This window comes from Diaporthe citri (genome assembly GCF_014595645.1).
Source record: "Diaporthe citri strain NFHF-8-4 chromosome Unknown scaffold_3, whole genome shotgun sequence".
Classification (NCBI taxonomy): domain Eukaryota; kingdom Fungi; phylum Ascomycota; class Sordariomycetes; order Diaporthales; family Diaporthaceae; genus Diaporthe; species Diaporthe citri.
In genome coordinates, this window is record NW_025064848.1 from 3,863,994 (window position 1) to 3,880,039 (window position 16,046).

General features: G+C 56.1%; 6 protein-coding genes across 6 annotated transcripts; 2 read left to right on the forward strand and 4 right to left on the reverse strand.

The window, feature by feature from the left end:
• Nucleotides 1-70: 70 nt before the first annotated feature.
• Nucleotides 71-1,180, reverse strand: INS49_008644 (uncharacterized protein; the record flags this gene model as incomplete). The annotated part of the gene is made up of 1 exon (XM_043169383.1): nucleotides 71-1,180. One exon carries the CDS (start codon nucleotides 1,178-1,180, stop codon nucleotides 71-73), a length of 1,110 nt encoding a protein of 369 aa, XP_043027063.1.
• A 1,012-nt stretch (nucleotides 1,181-2,192) lies between these two features.
• Nucleotides 2,193-2,994, forward strand: INS49_008645 (uncharacterized protein; the record flags this gene model as incomplete). Its single annotated transcript, XM_043169384.1, has 2 exons — nucleotides 2,193-2,705; nucleotides 2,812-2,994. The coding sequence occupies 2 exons, from the start codon at nucleotides 2,193-2,195 to the stop codon at nucleotides 2,992-2,994; spliced, it is 696 nt and encodes a 231-aa protein (XP_043027064.1).
• A 2,131-nt stretch (nucleotides 2,995-5,125) lies between these two features.
• INS49_008646 (uncharacterized protein) lies at nucleotides 5,126-6,115 on the reverse strand (the record flags this gene model as incomplete). The annotated part of the gene is made up of 1 exon (XM_043169385.1): nucleotides 5,126-6,115. One exon carries the CDS (start codon nucleotides 6,113-6,115, stop codon nucleotides 5,126-5,128), a length of 990 nt encoding a protein of 329 aa, XP_043027065.1.
• A 4,005-nt stretch (nucleotides 6,116-10,120) lies between these two features.
• Nucleotides 10,121-13,110, reverse strand: INS49_008647 (uncharacterized protein; the record flags this gene model as incomplete). Its single annotated transcript, XM_043169386.1, has 2 exons — nucleotides 10,121-10,126; nucleotides 10,189-13,110. 2 exons carry the CDS (start codon nucleotides 13,108-13,110, stop codon nucleotides 10,121-10,123), a joined length of 2,928 nt encoding a protein of 975 aa, XP_043027066.1.
• Nucleotides 13,111-13,603: 493 nt separating this feature from the next.
• INS49_008648 (uncharacterized protein) lies at nucleotides 13,604-15,259 on the forward strand (the record flags this gene model as incomplete). The annotated part of the gene is made up of 2 exons (XM_043169387.1): nucleotides 13,604-13,824; nucleotides 13,876-15,259. The coding sequence occupies 2 exons, from the start codon at nucleotides 13,604-13,606 to the stop codon at nucleotides 15,257-15,259; spliced, it is 1,605 nt and encodes a 534-aa protein (XP_043027067.1).
• Nucleotides 15,260-15,417: 158 nt separating this feature from the next.
• INS49_008649 (uncharacterized protein) lies at nucleotides 15,418-15,819 on the reverse strand (the record flags this gene model as incomplete). The annotated part of the gene is made up of 3 exons (XM_043169388.1): nucleotides 15,418-15,567; nucleotides 15,651-15,743; nucleotides 15,808-15,819. 3 exons carry the CDS (start codon nucleotides 15,817-15,819, stop codon nucleotides 15,418-15,420), a joined length of 255 nt encoding a protein of 84 aa, XP_043027068.1.
• Between the last annotated feature and the right edge of the window lie 227 nt (nucleotides 15,820-16,046).

Genomic DNA, 16,046 nt, shown 5'->3' on the forward strand with positions numbered 1-16,046 from the left:
TGTCAACCTCCGTCTGCAAAACAAGACTAAACTCAGTAACGTGGTTATCATAGCGAGGTCCAGTAAGCTCTCATGCCTCTAACTCAAATGCTATGGTATTTCCTGAGCCGTCACGGGGTGCTCCCTTCACCATGTCTCCCTCCCATTCCCAAATCTCGCCCCTCAAAGCCGCCATCTTTACCCATTGCTGGCACAGGTAGATGGGATTCTCATCGCCGTAGAACGACGTGGGGACGTCATAGGTCATGACCTTCATAATGTTGTTCGGGTCGACCTTGTCCCATTTCCACCTGCCTCCCAGATAGTTGGGCTGGTTGCTCGAGATGTTCACAACCACCACCTTCAGCGGCCCCGGTAGTGCCGACTCCTCCCCGTCCACAGTCCCAGCATCGTCACTAGTATCGCCCCCAGATGCAGTGTCAAAATACTCTGTTTTCATACAGGTGCTCTCCAGCCCGTCTGCGCGCGTCAAAACCACCGTGTCTAATTCACTCATGTTCCTCACCGACTTCCAGAACCTCTCGTCCGCGTCGACGTTATACAACGCAAGCTTCCTCAACTTGGGCCACAGGGTCCACACGGTCGTCTCCCTCTCCGTCCGCCATTCCGGTTCCAGAATGTCAAGGTACAGCTCGTCCCGCACGCTTGTGAACTCTTCAAGCTCGGTAAGCATGCTGAAAGCCTCCCTGAGGGTCTTGCGCACGTTGAGGTGATCACCCGCCGGGTAGAGGCTCCGCAGGGGCATGTCTATGACCAGGCGGCGCAGCGTGGGGTGGACAAGGCAGAACAGCTCACGGATCCATATCGCTATTGGCTGGTTGTCGATGGTCCGGCCGAAGGGGGAGAGGTACAGGCTTGCTATGGGCCGCAGGCTGCTGCCGGGCTGTACCGGCAGGGACTTTGGGATGTCAGTCCCGGCGCCGCTGTAGCCCTGGACCCTGTGCTTGGTGGATTCGACGGTGTGGATCAGGTCGCGCAGGCGTCTGTCATCGTCTATGAACAGGCACTGCTCGCGGAGGTAGTTGGTAGCCACAGAGTACGTCGCTCGACAGACAAGGGTGAATGAGAGGAGGGCCTCGGTGGATGAGTGAGACGGGCCGTAGATGGTTTGAGGATCGCCCAGCAGGCTTGCGATGATGTTGAAGATGAGCTCCAGTGGCAATTTTGGTAAGTCGCCCATCTTGAGTGAGCCAGGTTTATCTCTGTGGTATCAGGTTGCCTGTGTCGGGGTTGGGTGTAAGTGAGAGATTATGGGTGATGGCCACGGTACGTCTGTAAGCTTCCCCTCCAAGTTGGGGCACGCCTAACCCCCACTAGGGCGAAGTGGCAGTAGCCTCTCAACAGGAATACCTGGGAACCCTCTTGTGGCATAGATCAAGCCTAACATTTGAATCGACCGATCAAAAACATGCTCAGCCCGATCGATCAGTGCGTGAGTTACTTCTGTAGGCATGGCTTTGTTTTGCTTTCTCTACAAAATAGAGTCATGATGAGAAATGTTGTTCTTGCATACCCGACGTGATCGACACCTCAGCAGTTGATTCCAAATGCAACTAGACTATCCCTGGCCTCAACGGCTCAGCGGGCCTGGACGGTACAGACATGCCGTCTAACCCATCGCAAAGTAATTAAGTGTCCCTGACTGAAAGAATGAGAGCGTGCATTACACAGTAATTACCGTTCCTACCTGGAAGTACTGTAGGCGATGCCCCTTAATGTGTTCACGAACGCGTCTACCTGTGACCCATGAAGCGAGCACTTCCTGGAGATAAAAGGCCCAATAATTTCTGGGCGGCCAGGTCGCCGGGAGCCCGGTAAGCGGACCCCGGCCCCACGTCCTACGACCGTAGACCCTGGAATTCGGTAGTTGGGGTGCACTGACCACCGGCCCAGGTCCAGACGTCGTCTGTCTCCTTTGTGCAAGTGCCAACGTCAATTTTGGCATCTCGTCATGCTCAACCTCCGACAACCCACCCGAACCTGCCCGCTACTCGCTCGCAGACCCGTCCTCATGCTGCATTGACACTCCAATGCGCATCCTCCTCCCTCACAGATGAAGCCTCGGCTCCTGTCCATTCGCTAAAGAACCCACACCGTCGCCGTCCTCCGTCCTCCGTCCTCCGTCCTCCGTCCCCCCAAGCCCGCGCGGCCCCCAAAAGATCGGGTCTCCTCCGCCCTTCATCTCCGATGATATGATCCGGTTCTCTGCGCTGTTCCGCCTCCCGTCCAAGGTGAAGCGCCGCGCCCGGCGCAACAGGATGGCGACGCTCTTCTACCTCCTCCTGCTGTGCGTGCTGCTGCTCGCGCCCTTCTACGCCATCTACCGCCCGCGCCTCCTGATCCGCTACTTCCAGCACCGGTGGCCCGACGTCCTGTGGGAGGTGTCGGTCCCCGCCGACGCGGGCAAGGTCATCGCGCTGACCATCGACGACGCGCCGTCCGAGTACACGCGGGAGATCGTGCAGCTGCTCAAGGACAACGACGCGCGCGCCACCCTGTTCGTTATCGGCGGGCAGGTCGAGGGCCGCGAGGAGGTCCTGCGCGAGGTCGTCGCCGCGGGCAACGAGCTGGGCAACCACGCCATGCACGACGAGGCGGCGCGCGCCCTCGACCTCGACACCCTCGAGGACCAGATCGGGAGGGTCCAGGGCCTCATCCGCCAGGCCTACGCCGATGCGGGCGCGGGCCGCGGGGCCGGAGCACCAGTACTTCAGGCCCGGCAGCGGCCTGTTCAGCACCGACATGCGCGCCATGGTCTCACGGCTGGGCTACCGCCTCGTCCTCGGGAGCATATACCCGCACGACCCGCAGATCCCGCACCCGCGGCTCAACGCCTGGCACATACTGAGCATGGCGCGCAGCGGGGGCATCATCGTCTGCCACGACCGGAGGAGCTGGACGATACCCATGTTGAGGCAGGTGCTGCCCGAGCTGAGGCGGCGGGGGTACAGGGTTGTCACCGTCTCGGAGCTGCTGGAGGCGGCGAGCCCGTGATTTGGAACGGTGGGCATCAGCATGATGAATGAGCGGCATGTGGGCATAGCACTGGGACCAACGAGCATAGTGTGGGCGTACCGGGATAGAGCTGTGCGTCACTTTCCATATACTAGATACCAGGCGATGGGAATCACTTGAGACTGTGTTACTACGGCGTTACACGACTGGCGGAGTATTAGTAACAGCGAGGCAAATTGCGCGTTCACCATGTCTGCGTCTGCTTGCTTGTTATGTCATGAGGGTCGATTACAAACGGGAGAGGCTTGTCATGCATACACAGATACTCCGTGGTCCAACATTGAGTCGATGTTTTCAACACTGTGAAGACCTCCATCACCTCCGAGTGTTGTCTCAAGCTGGTGGCGCTCGCGATGACACCGTTGCCCCGGCTGCGCGGTGCGCTCTGCAGAGGTCTTACTGTCCAATTTCCACCAAAACATTGCATCGTCAACTTGGCGACCTGATCAGAGCCCTGACTCGCTTGCTTTTGCGCGCTTTGAGGTCACACTGCATCATGATCGTGGCAAGGTCTCTCTTCTGTCTTGGCGGTGAGGATCATGTCAACATATTCGTCGCCACCCCGGATGAAATCGCCGCATCTGAACAGCTGGGATGGGAGAGAACAATCAGATGGCATTCAGGGCCCTTCCGTCCGTGTGAAGCCATTTATTTCCGTTCGCGGCGTCGGAGCGCCCCAGACTTCGATCAGCAAGTGCCGCCTGCCCGATGACGACACCGGCGCGGCGGTCCGGGGCGGTGGGACCGATCGCCAAAAGAGAAAACAAACCAAGCAAAGGTCTGAGCACCCGTCACTCTGCATCAGGGCAATCAAGCTTGGTGAATAGAGTTATATGATCCCACAGGGAACGCACGCAGGAGAGGAAGGGTCGCGTTTAGGGTTTCACCGAATGTCGCATGAAACAAAAAGAAGCCTCCCGTGTTCAATATGCTGGCCGTTATAGTTGCACTCAGGAGGTGGGGAGGGTTGGCAGACCTGCAGGAGCAGCTGTGCGGACGGACACAGACGGACAGACGGACAGACAGACACTCGGGACTTCCACACACACATACACGTTCTCTCGTGAAACACTCCAAAACAAAGCGGCACTTCCAACGATATGCTGCGGAATGAGAAGATAGCAGCCTGCCGCAACTACGACGCATCGGGGGCCGCTGAAGCCGTCGTGGGACGTTGAAAACCCGGCGGGAAAACCACCCCAACTCGACACCGACGTGCCGCAGCCATGGTCTATGGATAAAATACACCCGCACTATGTAATCAAGATATTCAGATGGCGTTTGGGGACAAGACGAGATGATGTGCCGCCGGCCGCCGTCAGGAATAGATTGAACCCACCGAGCCGGGTTGGATCTGCCTCCCCCGGTCCCGCCCTTTGCCCCAAGCGGTTAGCGCGCCTTGGGATCATTTACCCGCGAACTGGCCCCCAAGGGGCCGACCGAGGAAGTGGTTGTGCACGGCCGAACCACGCGAGATGAGCACCTCATAAACTTCAAACATGTCAACCGTTCGAGGAAAGTCCGGAAGCCCACAGCAGCGAGCCCCGAGCAGCCAATGGCGTCACGTACGTTGCTTGCGAGAGGAGACATCTCATGTGTGACCGTGTCATAATATCTTCATTCGTTTCTTTGTGCCTGCTCTGGGATTTTCACCGTTGAGCGATCCTCCGCGGACAACCATGTGTGGTTTTTCCCCTCCGGTGCGCTTCCCTTGTTGCTCTGAGCCATCGCCCGCAGCAAATCATCTCACTGCCTCCTCCCCGCTGCTCCATCCTTCCGCCCAGCCATCCATCATGAGGTGAGAAGACAAATAAAAAATGTGGTTGAAGGAGAGTCCGGAATGTAGTTGTAAAAAGATATAAGTTCCCCAAATGAATGGCTGGGGAAAGTGAAGAATAGAAAAAAGAGTCGCGCTTCTTGCTGCCACCATGGGCACGGGGAATAAATACAAAAATAAAATGAACTCAATTCACACAATTTCTCAACGCCTCTGCCTCATGACACGCGCTACCACTTGTCCAACCTTGAAAGTGCATCCTGAATGTGGGGTATAGAAAAAGAAATCCAGTCCGTAGTCGATCCGTTTGTGGCCAGTCGAGGTTCAGGAATCTCAAATCCACTGGGGTGCCGGAGCCCTCGCATGCCTCGTCTCGTTGAAGAATGTAGCAAAGAGTCCCTGAATCTCAGAGATGTAGTCCTCCGGAGTGAACTTCTTGAGGCCGAGGTTTGCTAGCTCCTGCTCCTCCTTTGACGCCGCAGGGCGCTTCTTGTCGGCTGCCGCGGAGGCATACTCCTCGGCCAGCTCTGTCACCTGTGCCAGCTCTTGGCCGAACGGGTGAGACGAGTCGCTGGCGGCGGCAGGCTCCTTGTGGTGCTGAGCTGCCGCAGATGTGGACAGCGCAGCAGGGACAGGTGGAGGCGCCATGTGCGAGGTTTTGGGAGCTTGGTGTCCGCCGATCGAGTGGTGGCTGCTAGCCGTCGTGCTGGTTGAGGCGGATGATGACCGAGAGAAGCTGAAGCTGCCCTTGGTTGAAACGGTCCGGCTGGATTGCTCTGAAAGTCTCGACACAGAAGGCTTGCGGCCGAGGGGCTCATGGGATTTTGACTCTGCGAGTCTCGAGACGGACGGCCTTCGAGCCAAAGGCTCATAGGATCTCTTTGTGTGCGAGGGCGAACGCTTTGGGATGACCGGCACCTCTGGTGTAGGCACGGAAGACTGGCCAGGCAGGGTGAAGTAGCATGAAAGGTGGTTCGGCTCGGCAGCAGAGGACGGTTTGGCGTCTTTGTCGTCATGAGGGAAAGGCGAATCTGGGCTTGTAAGAGGTGAAGACGCCCCAGTCGGGAAGTGGTCGGAACTCCCGTCGGACCGGAGTGAAGAAGACGACGTTGATGTGGCAGTCTTGGGCTCTTTTTGAATATCCGGGGCGTTGTAAGAGAGCATGTTCGTAGTGTGAATCAGCTCGACCGGTCCCGAGATCTTGCTTCGAATGGGACCGCTGAGAGACGTCTTGACAGTATGGCTCCTGACAGGCTTGCCCTCTGAGTCGCCGCCTCCAAAGACCTTGGCCCGGCGGGTCGTAAACGCTCTGGCTAAAGACATGTTTGCTGGGGTTTTGGGATGTGGTTGAAGTGGGATGAGATTTTCTGATTCCTTTCTGAAAGTTCTCCTTTTGTCACAGGAGAAGCTCTCGGTGCAGTGGAAATTTGTCCAGGGCGAAGTGTGTGACGTGCCGTGTCTTAACCACGAGATCACAAAGTGAAATGCGACAAACGGTGACTGGGTAGGTGCTACTCCAACTAGTTAAGTGAAGTGCGTGATTGGGTCTGACGTTGCGCTGAGTCGGTCGGGTGCACAAGTGTTGGCTCCAAGATCCCCAAAAGCCGCTTGCCGATAGTCGGACAATCCCCAGGTGACCTTCTCAGGTGCAACACAAGATTTGATCCGGATGATGAGCAGCGAACGGGATATGTCTCGCGGCTGCCAAGTTATCTGTCGGGACTTCTGGAAAGGATGGTGGCGATCGGCAAATGTGCGTCCCCGAGCTTTGGTACCGGAAAGAAGAACCGAAGGCCGAGAGAAGGTAGGCTTGCCCGAACGCAGTGCAGAATGTGGTCCGGATGAGAAAGAAATGAGGTATGCTCTTCAGCTTGGAACCAGTCCTTGCATGAAGAATGAAAAACGAAAAGAGTGAGGACTTGTTTGGCCTTTTGCAAGCTTGGCTGAGGGTAACGGGCAGCTAAGTCAAGGTGATAATAGCTGGGCCGATATCAGATGGTTTTGTGCTGGAGCACCAAATCCCCGCGTCCAGGGTGAGTTCACCAGGTGCGAAGCGTGTTTCGAACGTCGAGCTTGGAAGTCACTGCTGTTGCAGCAAAGTTCGGTGTCTGACTTTGGTCCCCTCCTTCAGCGGTGCTGCTCGCAGTCTAGATGTTCTAGGATCGACGGTGCACCGGGCTTCGAAAATCGTTTCCAGGACTGTCAGGGCCAATCGTCCTGAGTCGAGTCCTCACTTGGGTTTCGTTTTGCTTTTTTTTGTTCTCGGTGACTCTGGATCAAGTACCAATGTCCCGAAGGTGAGATCCGAATAGTGAGTGAGTGAATGTCGTTGTATGAGCAGTAGCTGGGCCGCTGGCTGTTTGTGGTGACTGGTTATCAAATGCGGTCTCTGGAAGGAAAGGCGAAGATCCCCGGCTATGTCTACAAAATCGTTCTCGAAACCTGCGATGGCGTATTCTGTAGATGATAATGTTGGGTGGTTGTGAAGGGAGAGACACAGTACCGCAGACCGTACACAATAAGTGACGGCTTGTCGCCAAAAGGAATGACTGACTGGGTGGGGTGAGAAGAATAACAGCGGCTTGCAAGCCTGGTAATAAGAGAGAAGCTCTACAGAGAAGCCCTACAGGAGAGGGCATCTGAGGAGGAACGCGCAGTAATAAAAGTCAAGTGGAAAAGGTCGAGTGGATCGAGCTCGGAGCACAAGCATGGCACCCTTGCACGCAGGGCAGTCTGGTCCTCCATCTCCCTGCGAAGGGAAAACTTGGCTAGCTCAGGTGCAGAGGTAGAGAAGACATGGATTCTGGTTCTCGGCGCACGCAAATCGAGGGTCCTCGGAACCTCGAATTCAGGGGTACCCACTCTTGGCTCATGGATGGTATGACGGGCACCCTTGCGTCCCGAGGACCACTCCCCCCATCTTGTTCCCAGAATGCCCGGCTCGAGAGACGCTCGACGAGGCAAAACTTTGAACAGTGTGCACCGCAGCTAGCGGGCGTTAATAGTAAGGATGACTGTGCTTCGATCTCGGCATCCAGGAGTTGCGAGGGTCTTGGGGGTAAATGTCAGCTGCCACCACCACCACACTTGTTGGTAGTCAGTCTCACAGGAGAAGTTGCAATATGCGAACTTGCATAGCAGTGTCAATCTCTGTTGTTGTGATCTCTCGGGGCTATCACCTGCTACGGTGGCTCTGGATCGGAGAGTCGAGTCGATTGCCACGTAAACATTCCCACCCACGCTGCAACTGGCGACGGGAAACAAACTTCGGTTTGCCTCCCGCCTGAGGACTGTCAAGTTCGATGGTCCAGAGCCTGTTAGCCTGCGCGGGTGCTCTGTGTGGCACACGGGGATGGTGCAGTGACTCCGCATCCTTGTCTCCGCAGCAGGGGGTGAGCATTGATTGGCGGGGGTCAAGTCCTCTCTAATCTCATTTGGGCAGGGACGATGCAGGAACCAGGAGGGGATGTCACCCGCAGTAGCAGTTGCACCTGCACTTGCATATTGGACCACCGTACGTACAGTAGCAACGACCCACCGGTACTGCACCTTTTTTATCATGTTCTGTCGTGCCTGTCCCATCCTGGCCTGGTCTGGTCTTTTCTGGTCGTCCAGCCAGGGCCACTTCGGAACCTGGCACTTTCTCATTGCCCGCTTTTGCCGTTCCCCCTCTCACCCACATGTGCTGTGCGATGTACACGCAGAGACTATGAATGCACTATTCTCCTCCTGGGCAACGTGTACGTGCACACGACAGCATCATGACATGGCGATGCGTCTTGTCTAAGACTTTTTTGGCCGCTTGATCTGAGGTGGACCAAAAAAAAAAAAATCCCCCCCAAAAAAAACCACGCACCTACCGGCTCTTGGGTACCACACTATCTATGTACCTGCTACCCCGGACTGGTAGACTGGTTGACATCAGATCATCCGGTAAAACAACTGGGAGCGCACTGATGATCGCCCAGTGTCCTCGAGTGTGCGCCATAGCGTCGGCCTTCAACCGGGCCTTTTCTGCCTTCGCTACCTGTCGACCAGCCCGACAAGGCAGCCCGCGGGCGAGAAACAGCCCAACTGTTCTAACGACTGGGTCTCGAAGGCTCGAATGCCACGCCCTCGGTTGTGTGAGCATCGAGAGACATCCGCGTGGAACCCAGGGTCCAAGGACGATCGGACACCCAGGTCTGCCTCTCATTTGTTCGCCTTGAGTCAAAGCAGCCGAGCAGGGATGACCCAGAGGGCGATCCGCACCCCGAGCTACCTCAAGCGGCCTAGCTTTCCGTGGATGAAACCGACGGAGGCCAGGCGTTTCTCCCATTGGGACAATGTTCCAACCCTCCAAGGCCTCCACAGCCAACCAAGCAAATCGTCCCCGAGTGCGAAGTGCCGCCCCCCCAGAACTCTTCATGCTTCTCTGTACGGCTGTCGCCCGATGTGCCCAGCCTGTCAGCTCATCTTCACGCCCTTGTCGTTCGTTGACTAACCGCGCCGGCGGCAGCTGTGGAACTGTGCAAGACAATCCCTGTGCCAACGGCCCGTCAGTGACGAGCCACACACGCCCGCGGCTTTAATGCCTTTGCGCGCGCCAGACGCCTGTGTAGTAAGGTGGTCTGCCGAACCACACTGCACCCACAAGTCTCGCAGAGCTACCCAGACGTGCCATCTGGCCCACAATCGGAAGGTCCCCATGCCATCTCGTTATCCAGCCATTTTGCGCCTAGCATCAAACGCATGGCCTCTACGCTTCCTGTGCGGTTCAACACGTGTGCAGTAGATGCGTTTCGACCTCTGCTGTAGCGCCTGTGCTAGCCGGACAAAATGGCATGCCCAAAACTGACGGATGGGCACTGCAGCCAAGACCAGAACTGGCAACGTCTTACCAGAAGTGAGCACAAATGATCGGCAGGTGGTCGCTCCCGCCGCCCAGGCCAGCCAGGGAAGATCCCGATCTGGACACTGTCTCTGGTCAGTATTACAAGCACTCACCGCATTCGCATACCCAGCCGCCAGGGCTAAGAGCGATCTAGAAGATCATCAAACCCGAGAATGCTTCATGGGGCTTAAAGTGTGTGCGAGGCAAGGCTTTGTTCTGACTCCTTTGCATCATACAATTGCCGATTTACTTTGCCGTGCGCACCCAAATGGTGTGCCGAGTGCCGCCTGCACTACGCTCACACATCATGCACTCACTTCATTGATGCTTCGAAATTACACAGTATGTGATCATCAGGCACCTGGTAACTTTTGTTGAATTGTTCCGCCCACAGACGGGCTATCTCTCGATATGTCCTGCTCGCCCATCTGAATAGCTCAGCGAGGATGACCTCGTCAGACCTGTTGGGTGAGCAGCGAGGGACAAACTACCTAAAGGCCATCCCGCCTCTCCGTTTCTTTACCACTGGTTTCTTGACCGCTCCAGACGTGACGATCTTCTTCTTCGCCGCGCTGGTGCTGTCGCTTGTCTTGACCTGGTCCTCTAGGGCTAGCTTCTCCTCCTGCTTCCTCTTGTCCTCCGCCATCTTGGCCTCGATCTCCATCTTGCGGTTGAACTCGGTCTCGATGACCCTCTTGTCCCTCGCGGAGTAGCCCTTCTCTTTGACCGAGTAGAAGACGCCGCCCAGCTCCGCTAGCCAGTGTGGGTCGACGCTCGTCACAGTCGACATGTATTCCTTGCTCGTGAGGATGAGCTCGTGGTACACCACGTAGTCCGGCAGGAACCCCAGTCCGTACAGCGCACTCGTCGGGTGCAGCTGCACAGTGACGCTCGTGCGGAGGTTGATGTACTCGCCAATTCCCTTCACCTTGGCGGCCTGGTGGTAGTATCCGCTGCAGATGCACTTACGGATGACGTCCCAGTCGGTCCCGCACGACACCATCTCCATCTTCTGCATGCGCATGATGTCCAGTAACTGGTCCCGCACCTCCTTCGCCCGCCGCAGCGACTTGGAGTGCAGGAAGTGCTGCGAGCACCACCTGTCACTGTACCCGTTGGACTTCCACTGCGAGTACACGTGCAGGTACGTCAGGTGGTCGGACTCGGGGACGAAGAACTTCTCCCGAGCGGCGTCGGATTCCTCCTGGCGCTCCTTGGGGCGGAAGAAGACGTTGGGCACGCTCAGCATCGACACGATCGTCACCATCTCCTCGCTGCAGCCGTACTCCTCGGACATGATGAGCAGCTTGGCCAGCGACGGGTCCATTGGAAAAGCGTTCATCTTGCTGCCTAGGTCGGTCAGCTCACCGATGTTGTCGAGCGCACCCAGGGCCCACAGGTCGAACAGAGACGTGGTGATCGTCTCTTGTGGTGGGGGGTCCATGAAGTCGAAGTCTAGTAGGTCCTTGACACCGAGGGACTTGATGAGCAACACGGTGTTGGCCAGATTAGTCCTCTGGATCTCGGGAATGGTCTGAATATACAGCTCATCATTGTAGGCCTTCTCCGTGTATAGCCGGTATGCTTTTCCGGGACCGGTTCTTCCTGCACGGCCTGATCTCTGGCCCGCGTTGGCTTGTGAGATTGGGGTGATTTGCAGCGTGTCCATACCCATCCTCGGGTTATAGACCTTGAGTTTTGAGTAACCAGCATCAACAACGTACATGATACCGTCGACCGTGAGACTGGTCTCGGCGATGTTGGTGGCCACGATACATTTTCGCACACCTGGAGCCGCCCGGTCGAAAATCTTGGCCTGTAGATCTGCGGGCATTTGACTGTATATTGGGAGGATGCTGAGCTTTGGCGGATCATTCAGGGCATTGAGTCGCTCTTGAATCAGCTCACAAGTGCACTCGATGTCTTCCTGGCCGGTCATAAAGACAAGAATATCACCTTGTCCCTGCGAAACGTGAATTGACAGCACTTGCTGAACGGTTTGGTCCACGTAGTCCTCGACCGGCGACCTGTGAAACATAACGTCCACTGGGAATGTCCGGCCTGGGATAACGAACTCGGGTGCACCTCCGAAGAAGTCAGAAAACCGCTTAGAGTTCATCGTCGCCGAAGTAACGATAAGCTTCAAGTCCAGGCGCCTCTGCAGGATCTTCTTGAAAAGACCCATGAGCACGTCAGTGTTAAGTGCTCTTTCGTGGGCTTCGTCCATGATAACGCAGGAGTAGCGGTCCAGATCCTGCTCGTTAAGTGATTCCCTGAGCAGGACACCGTCAGTCATGTACTTGATGACCGTCTCTTTGCTCGTGCAGTCCTCGAATCGAATCGCGTAGCCGACAGTGCCGCCCAGTTTGCACTCCATCTCTTCGCTAACACGTTTTGCAACGCTCATAGCCGCCACACGGCGGGGTTGTGTACACCCGATCATCCCCCTGTTGCCATAGCCGTCCTCGTAGAGGAACTGCGTGAGCTGAGTCGTCTTGCCGGAGCCGGTCTCACCGACGACGATGACCACCTGATTGTCCCGGATGATGCGCAAGAGATCTTCGCGAACTGCAAAGGCAGGCAGGAATTCACGCTGCTCTCGCAGCGTCTTGCTCTGACTGAAGTTACTTGCGCCGTCATTTTTGCTCATGTGCTCGCTGAACTTGTTCGACTGGGGCTCGGGCTCCTTGCCGTCCTCTTCTTTCAGCGCGGGCAGCGCACTATCCGTGTCGTCGTCGTTCTTCACGCCCATGACATTTCCTAATGTCGTGCCGGCGATGTTGGTGGCGTCCTGCGCCTGTTTCTGTCTCTCCCGCTGTTGTCTCCTTTCCTTGACGACTCTGCTTCCCTTCCGACTAAACACGGCCATATCGCTCTGATAGTCTCTGACCGCGGGCACCGGGTCCAACTGTTTCGTGAATATTGTTCTGCCGTCCAAAAATGGCGGCCGTAGATCGTGAACCAGTAGATGCACACGCATGGTGTCCTCGTCGTCCTCAAACTCCTGGCCCCGTCGTTGCGCCACTCCAGAAGACAGCATCCGGTTCGTCTCCCACGCGTCGATCTCCTTTTGTTTCTGCGCCTGCCGCGCGCTCTGCTTGTCGAACCGGCCCACGCGCTTCTCGACCAATTCTCGCTCGGCTTCCTGCGACTCCGCCACCGTGTACGCCCCGAATGGGTTGTGAGATTCGTCGCCGAAGGCGTGCCCGAACTCGTCCCCGGCGTACCAGTCCCGGTCGAGAGCTGTATCATCTTGATCCTGCGCCACGAGGTCCTCGTCGGCTTTGACTGGCTCGGGCGTGGACACGTCCCGGTTGCCACGGGGCGTCGAGCGGCCTGATGAGAAGCGGCCGTTCCGTACTGGTACGTCGCCCCAACGGTCGTCGGATCGTAAGGGGTTGAAGTTTAACCTCCTCCGCTTGGGGTCCCTGCTGTCGCGATCCATTGTCGCTGTATGATGAAGCTGACCTGTGCCAGCTTCCACGTTCTGGGCCGTCGGACGAAGAGTGCCTTCCTTCGGTCGCAACTTCGAAATATGATGATCGGTCGCCCTCCTGTCGTGGGTAGCCCCTTGGAAATCGTCTTTATCGTCGTTGTGTCATGGGCTACTTCTAATGAGGCAATGCCATCTGTCACCCGTGTCTGCGATGGCCCGATTCTAGTGCTTCTTCTTTTATTTCGAGGCCTCCAACTATCCACCTGTCCAGGTGGATTCGCGAAGCTATCGAGCGTGTGAAGTCTGGGGAAGCACTAGACAGACGTGCGGCTGCTCCAAATCATCAGCTCAATGCCTAGTAGCTAGAGAGCAAGGGTGGGCTTATCGATAAGCCCCTCTACCAAAAAGTTTCCCCAGAAAGTCGAGATTTGCGGTCAACTCTCAAAACTGTTCTACTACCAGTCGCAAACAGGCTGCGCATTCTTGTGGTCCGTTTCCCAGGATGTCTATGATCACGACGGCAACATGGGCACCGCGAGGGTTCGCGGCGCCTTTCCCACAAAAGTATGACTTCGACGAGGAAGAGTTCGAGCGCATCGCCTCGCTGGCCAAGCTCAACTTGGATGATGCGAACGACGACCTCGAAGAGGCAAAAGCAAAGGAAGGAAAGGACAGCTCGGACACAGAGGACTCAAAGAAGCCCTCTGACGAAATCAAGGATGAGTATGCGTTGAAACCCGGCTCTCACATTGTTCTTTGCTAACCACACCGCAGCATTGAGATCGACGACGACCTGAAAGAATATGACCTAGAGCATTACGATGACGACCCAGAGGAGGACATAGAAGTCGCACAGAGCATGGGCATGTTTGGCAACGTCAAATCACTCGCATACTACGAAAACAACAAGGCGGACCCGTACATCACGATACCCGACGAGGTGGACGACAACGAGGAGCGGGAAGAGCTACAGATTCTTGCGACAGACAACCTGGTGCTCGCAGCGAAAGTCGAGGACGAGCTGGCACATTTGGAGGTCTACGTATACGAAGATGATTCCGACAACCTCTATGTACACCACGACATCATGCTCCCCGCCATACCTCTGTGTGTTGAGTGGCTAGACATTGCTTGCGGAAAGTCGAGCCTCGACAAGGACGCAACGGCCAACTTTGTCGCCGTTGGTACCATGGACCCCGATATCGAGCTCTGGGATCTTGACACAGTGGACTGCATGTACCCAAATGCTATCCTGGGACAAGGAGGTAACCCGGAGGACGAGAAAAAGAAGAAGAAAAAGAAGAAGTCGAAGAAGGCCAACGACGAGTACCATGTCGACGCAGTGCTGTCGCTTGCAGCGAACAGGAAACACAGAAATCTCCTTGCCTCCGCTTCCGCCGACAAGACCGTCAAGCTGTGGGATCTGCACACGGCAAAGTGCGCCAAGTCTTACACCTACCACACCGACAAGGTCTGCTCCCTCGCATGGCATTCCGTAGAGTCCACGGTTCTCCTGAGTGGTAGCTACGACCGCACCGTCGTCGCGGCGGACATGCGGGCGCCGGATGCGAAGCCGTCCAGGTGGGGTGTTGAGAGCGACGTCGAGAACGTGCGGTGGGACCCGCACGACCCCAACTTCTTCTTCGTCTCTACCGAGAATGGCGTTGTCCACTACTACGACGTCAGGAACCCGCCATCAGACCCGGTCAAGAGCAAAGCAGTATGGACGCTGCAGGCACACGACCAGTCTGTTTCGTCATTCGACCTCAACAGCGCAATACCGGGTTTCATGGTGACGGGGTCTACAGATAAGACGGTCAAGCTCTGGAATATCACATCCTCGGGGCCTTCGCTGGTGGTGTCTCGTGACCTTGACGTTGGAAAGGTCTTCTCCACGACATTTGGGCCCGATCCAGAGGTTGCTTTCCGATTAGCAGTGGCTGGAAGTAAAGGCACAATGCACATCTGGGACACCAGCACGAATGTAACGGTCCGTCGTGCATTTGCTAGCAAACTCCCTGATGTCAAGCCGGACGAAGAGATCAAGGAGAGGCTTGTTGGTGTTGCTAATGATGAGAGCGACTCTGATGATGATGACGAGGAGGAAGAGGAGGGCGAGGGTGAGGGAGACGGGGACGAATCCATGGATGAAGAATAGGGATCCACTGAGAGATCTCAAGTCAATGATGGAGCAATCTCAGTCCAGTGGACGAGGTAAGCCTCTATAGAGATATCATTGGTAGAAAGCCAGTCCGTATCTCCAGGCCGTTTCTGAACGCCTAATTTATGCCATGTACGATCCACCATCGAAGACACCTAGTGTCGCACTTCGAAGCCAGTCTCGCCTTCTGATACGTCTCGGTCCTCCGTGTCGAGCTTCACGACCTTGGAACCAGGGGGACCCGTGTCGACGTCCTTCAGGAAGGTCTGGAGGACGTCCTCATTTCCTTGGGCCTCTCCTTCGACCTTTGGTGCTGTATTAGAATCGCGAAGATCTCATAAACGAAGCGTTATAATTGACTTGCCTTGTTGTTTGGGGTGTTGCGGACCCAACCAGTGATTCCATGGGCATTTGCTTGCTTCCGGGCAAAGTATCTGAATCCAACACCTTGGACCATGCCTCCGTGGGCGACGAAGTACACCTGACAGGGTCAACTTTGTGATTTTGATTTCGCTTGCTATGAGCTGGCCAACTAATGGACTTACACGTCGTGTCATTGTGGCGATTGTTGTTCTGAGAGTTTGCCAATTATTTGGAGTTCGCTGGAGCGTCTGAGGGTATGGGTTATGAGCCATAGAGGTTATTGACCCATGCCATATGGAGTGGTATGCTGTGACATCACAACCAGGGTCTCCAAGCAGCTGGATTGGACTGCACTGATAAGATAAGGGGGCTTATTTTGACTGCCTCCCGGCTTAATGGACCACCCCAGGTCTCAGCCACT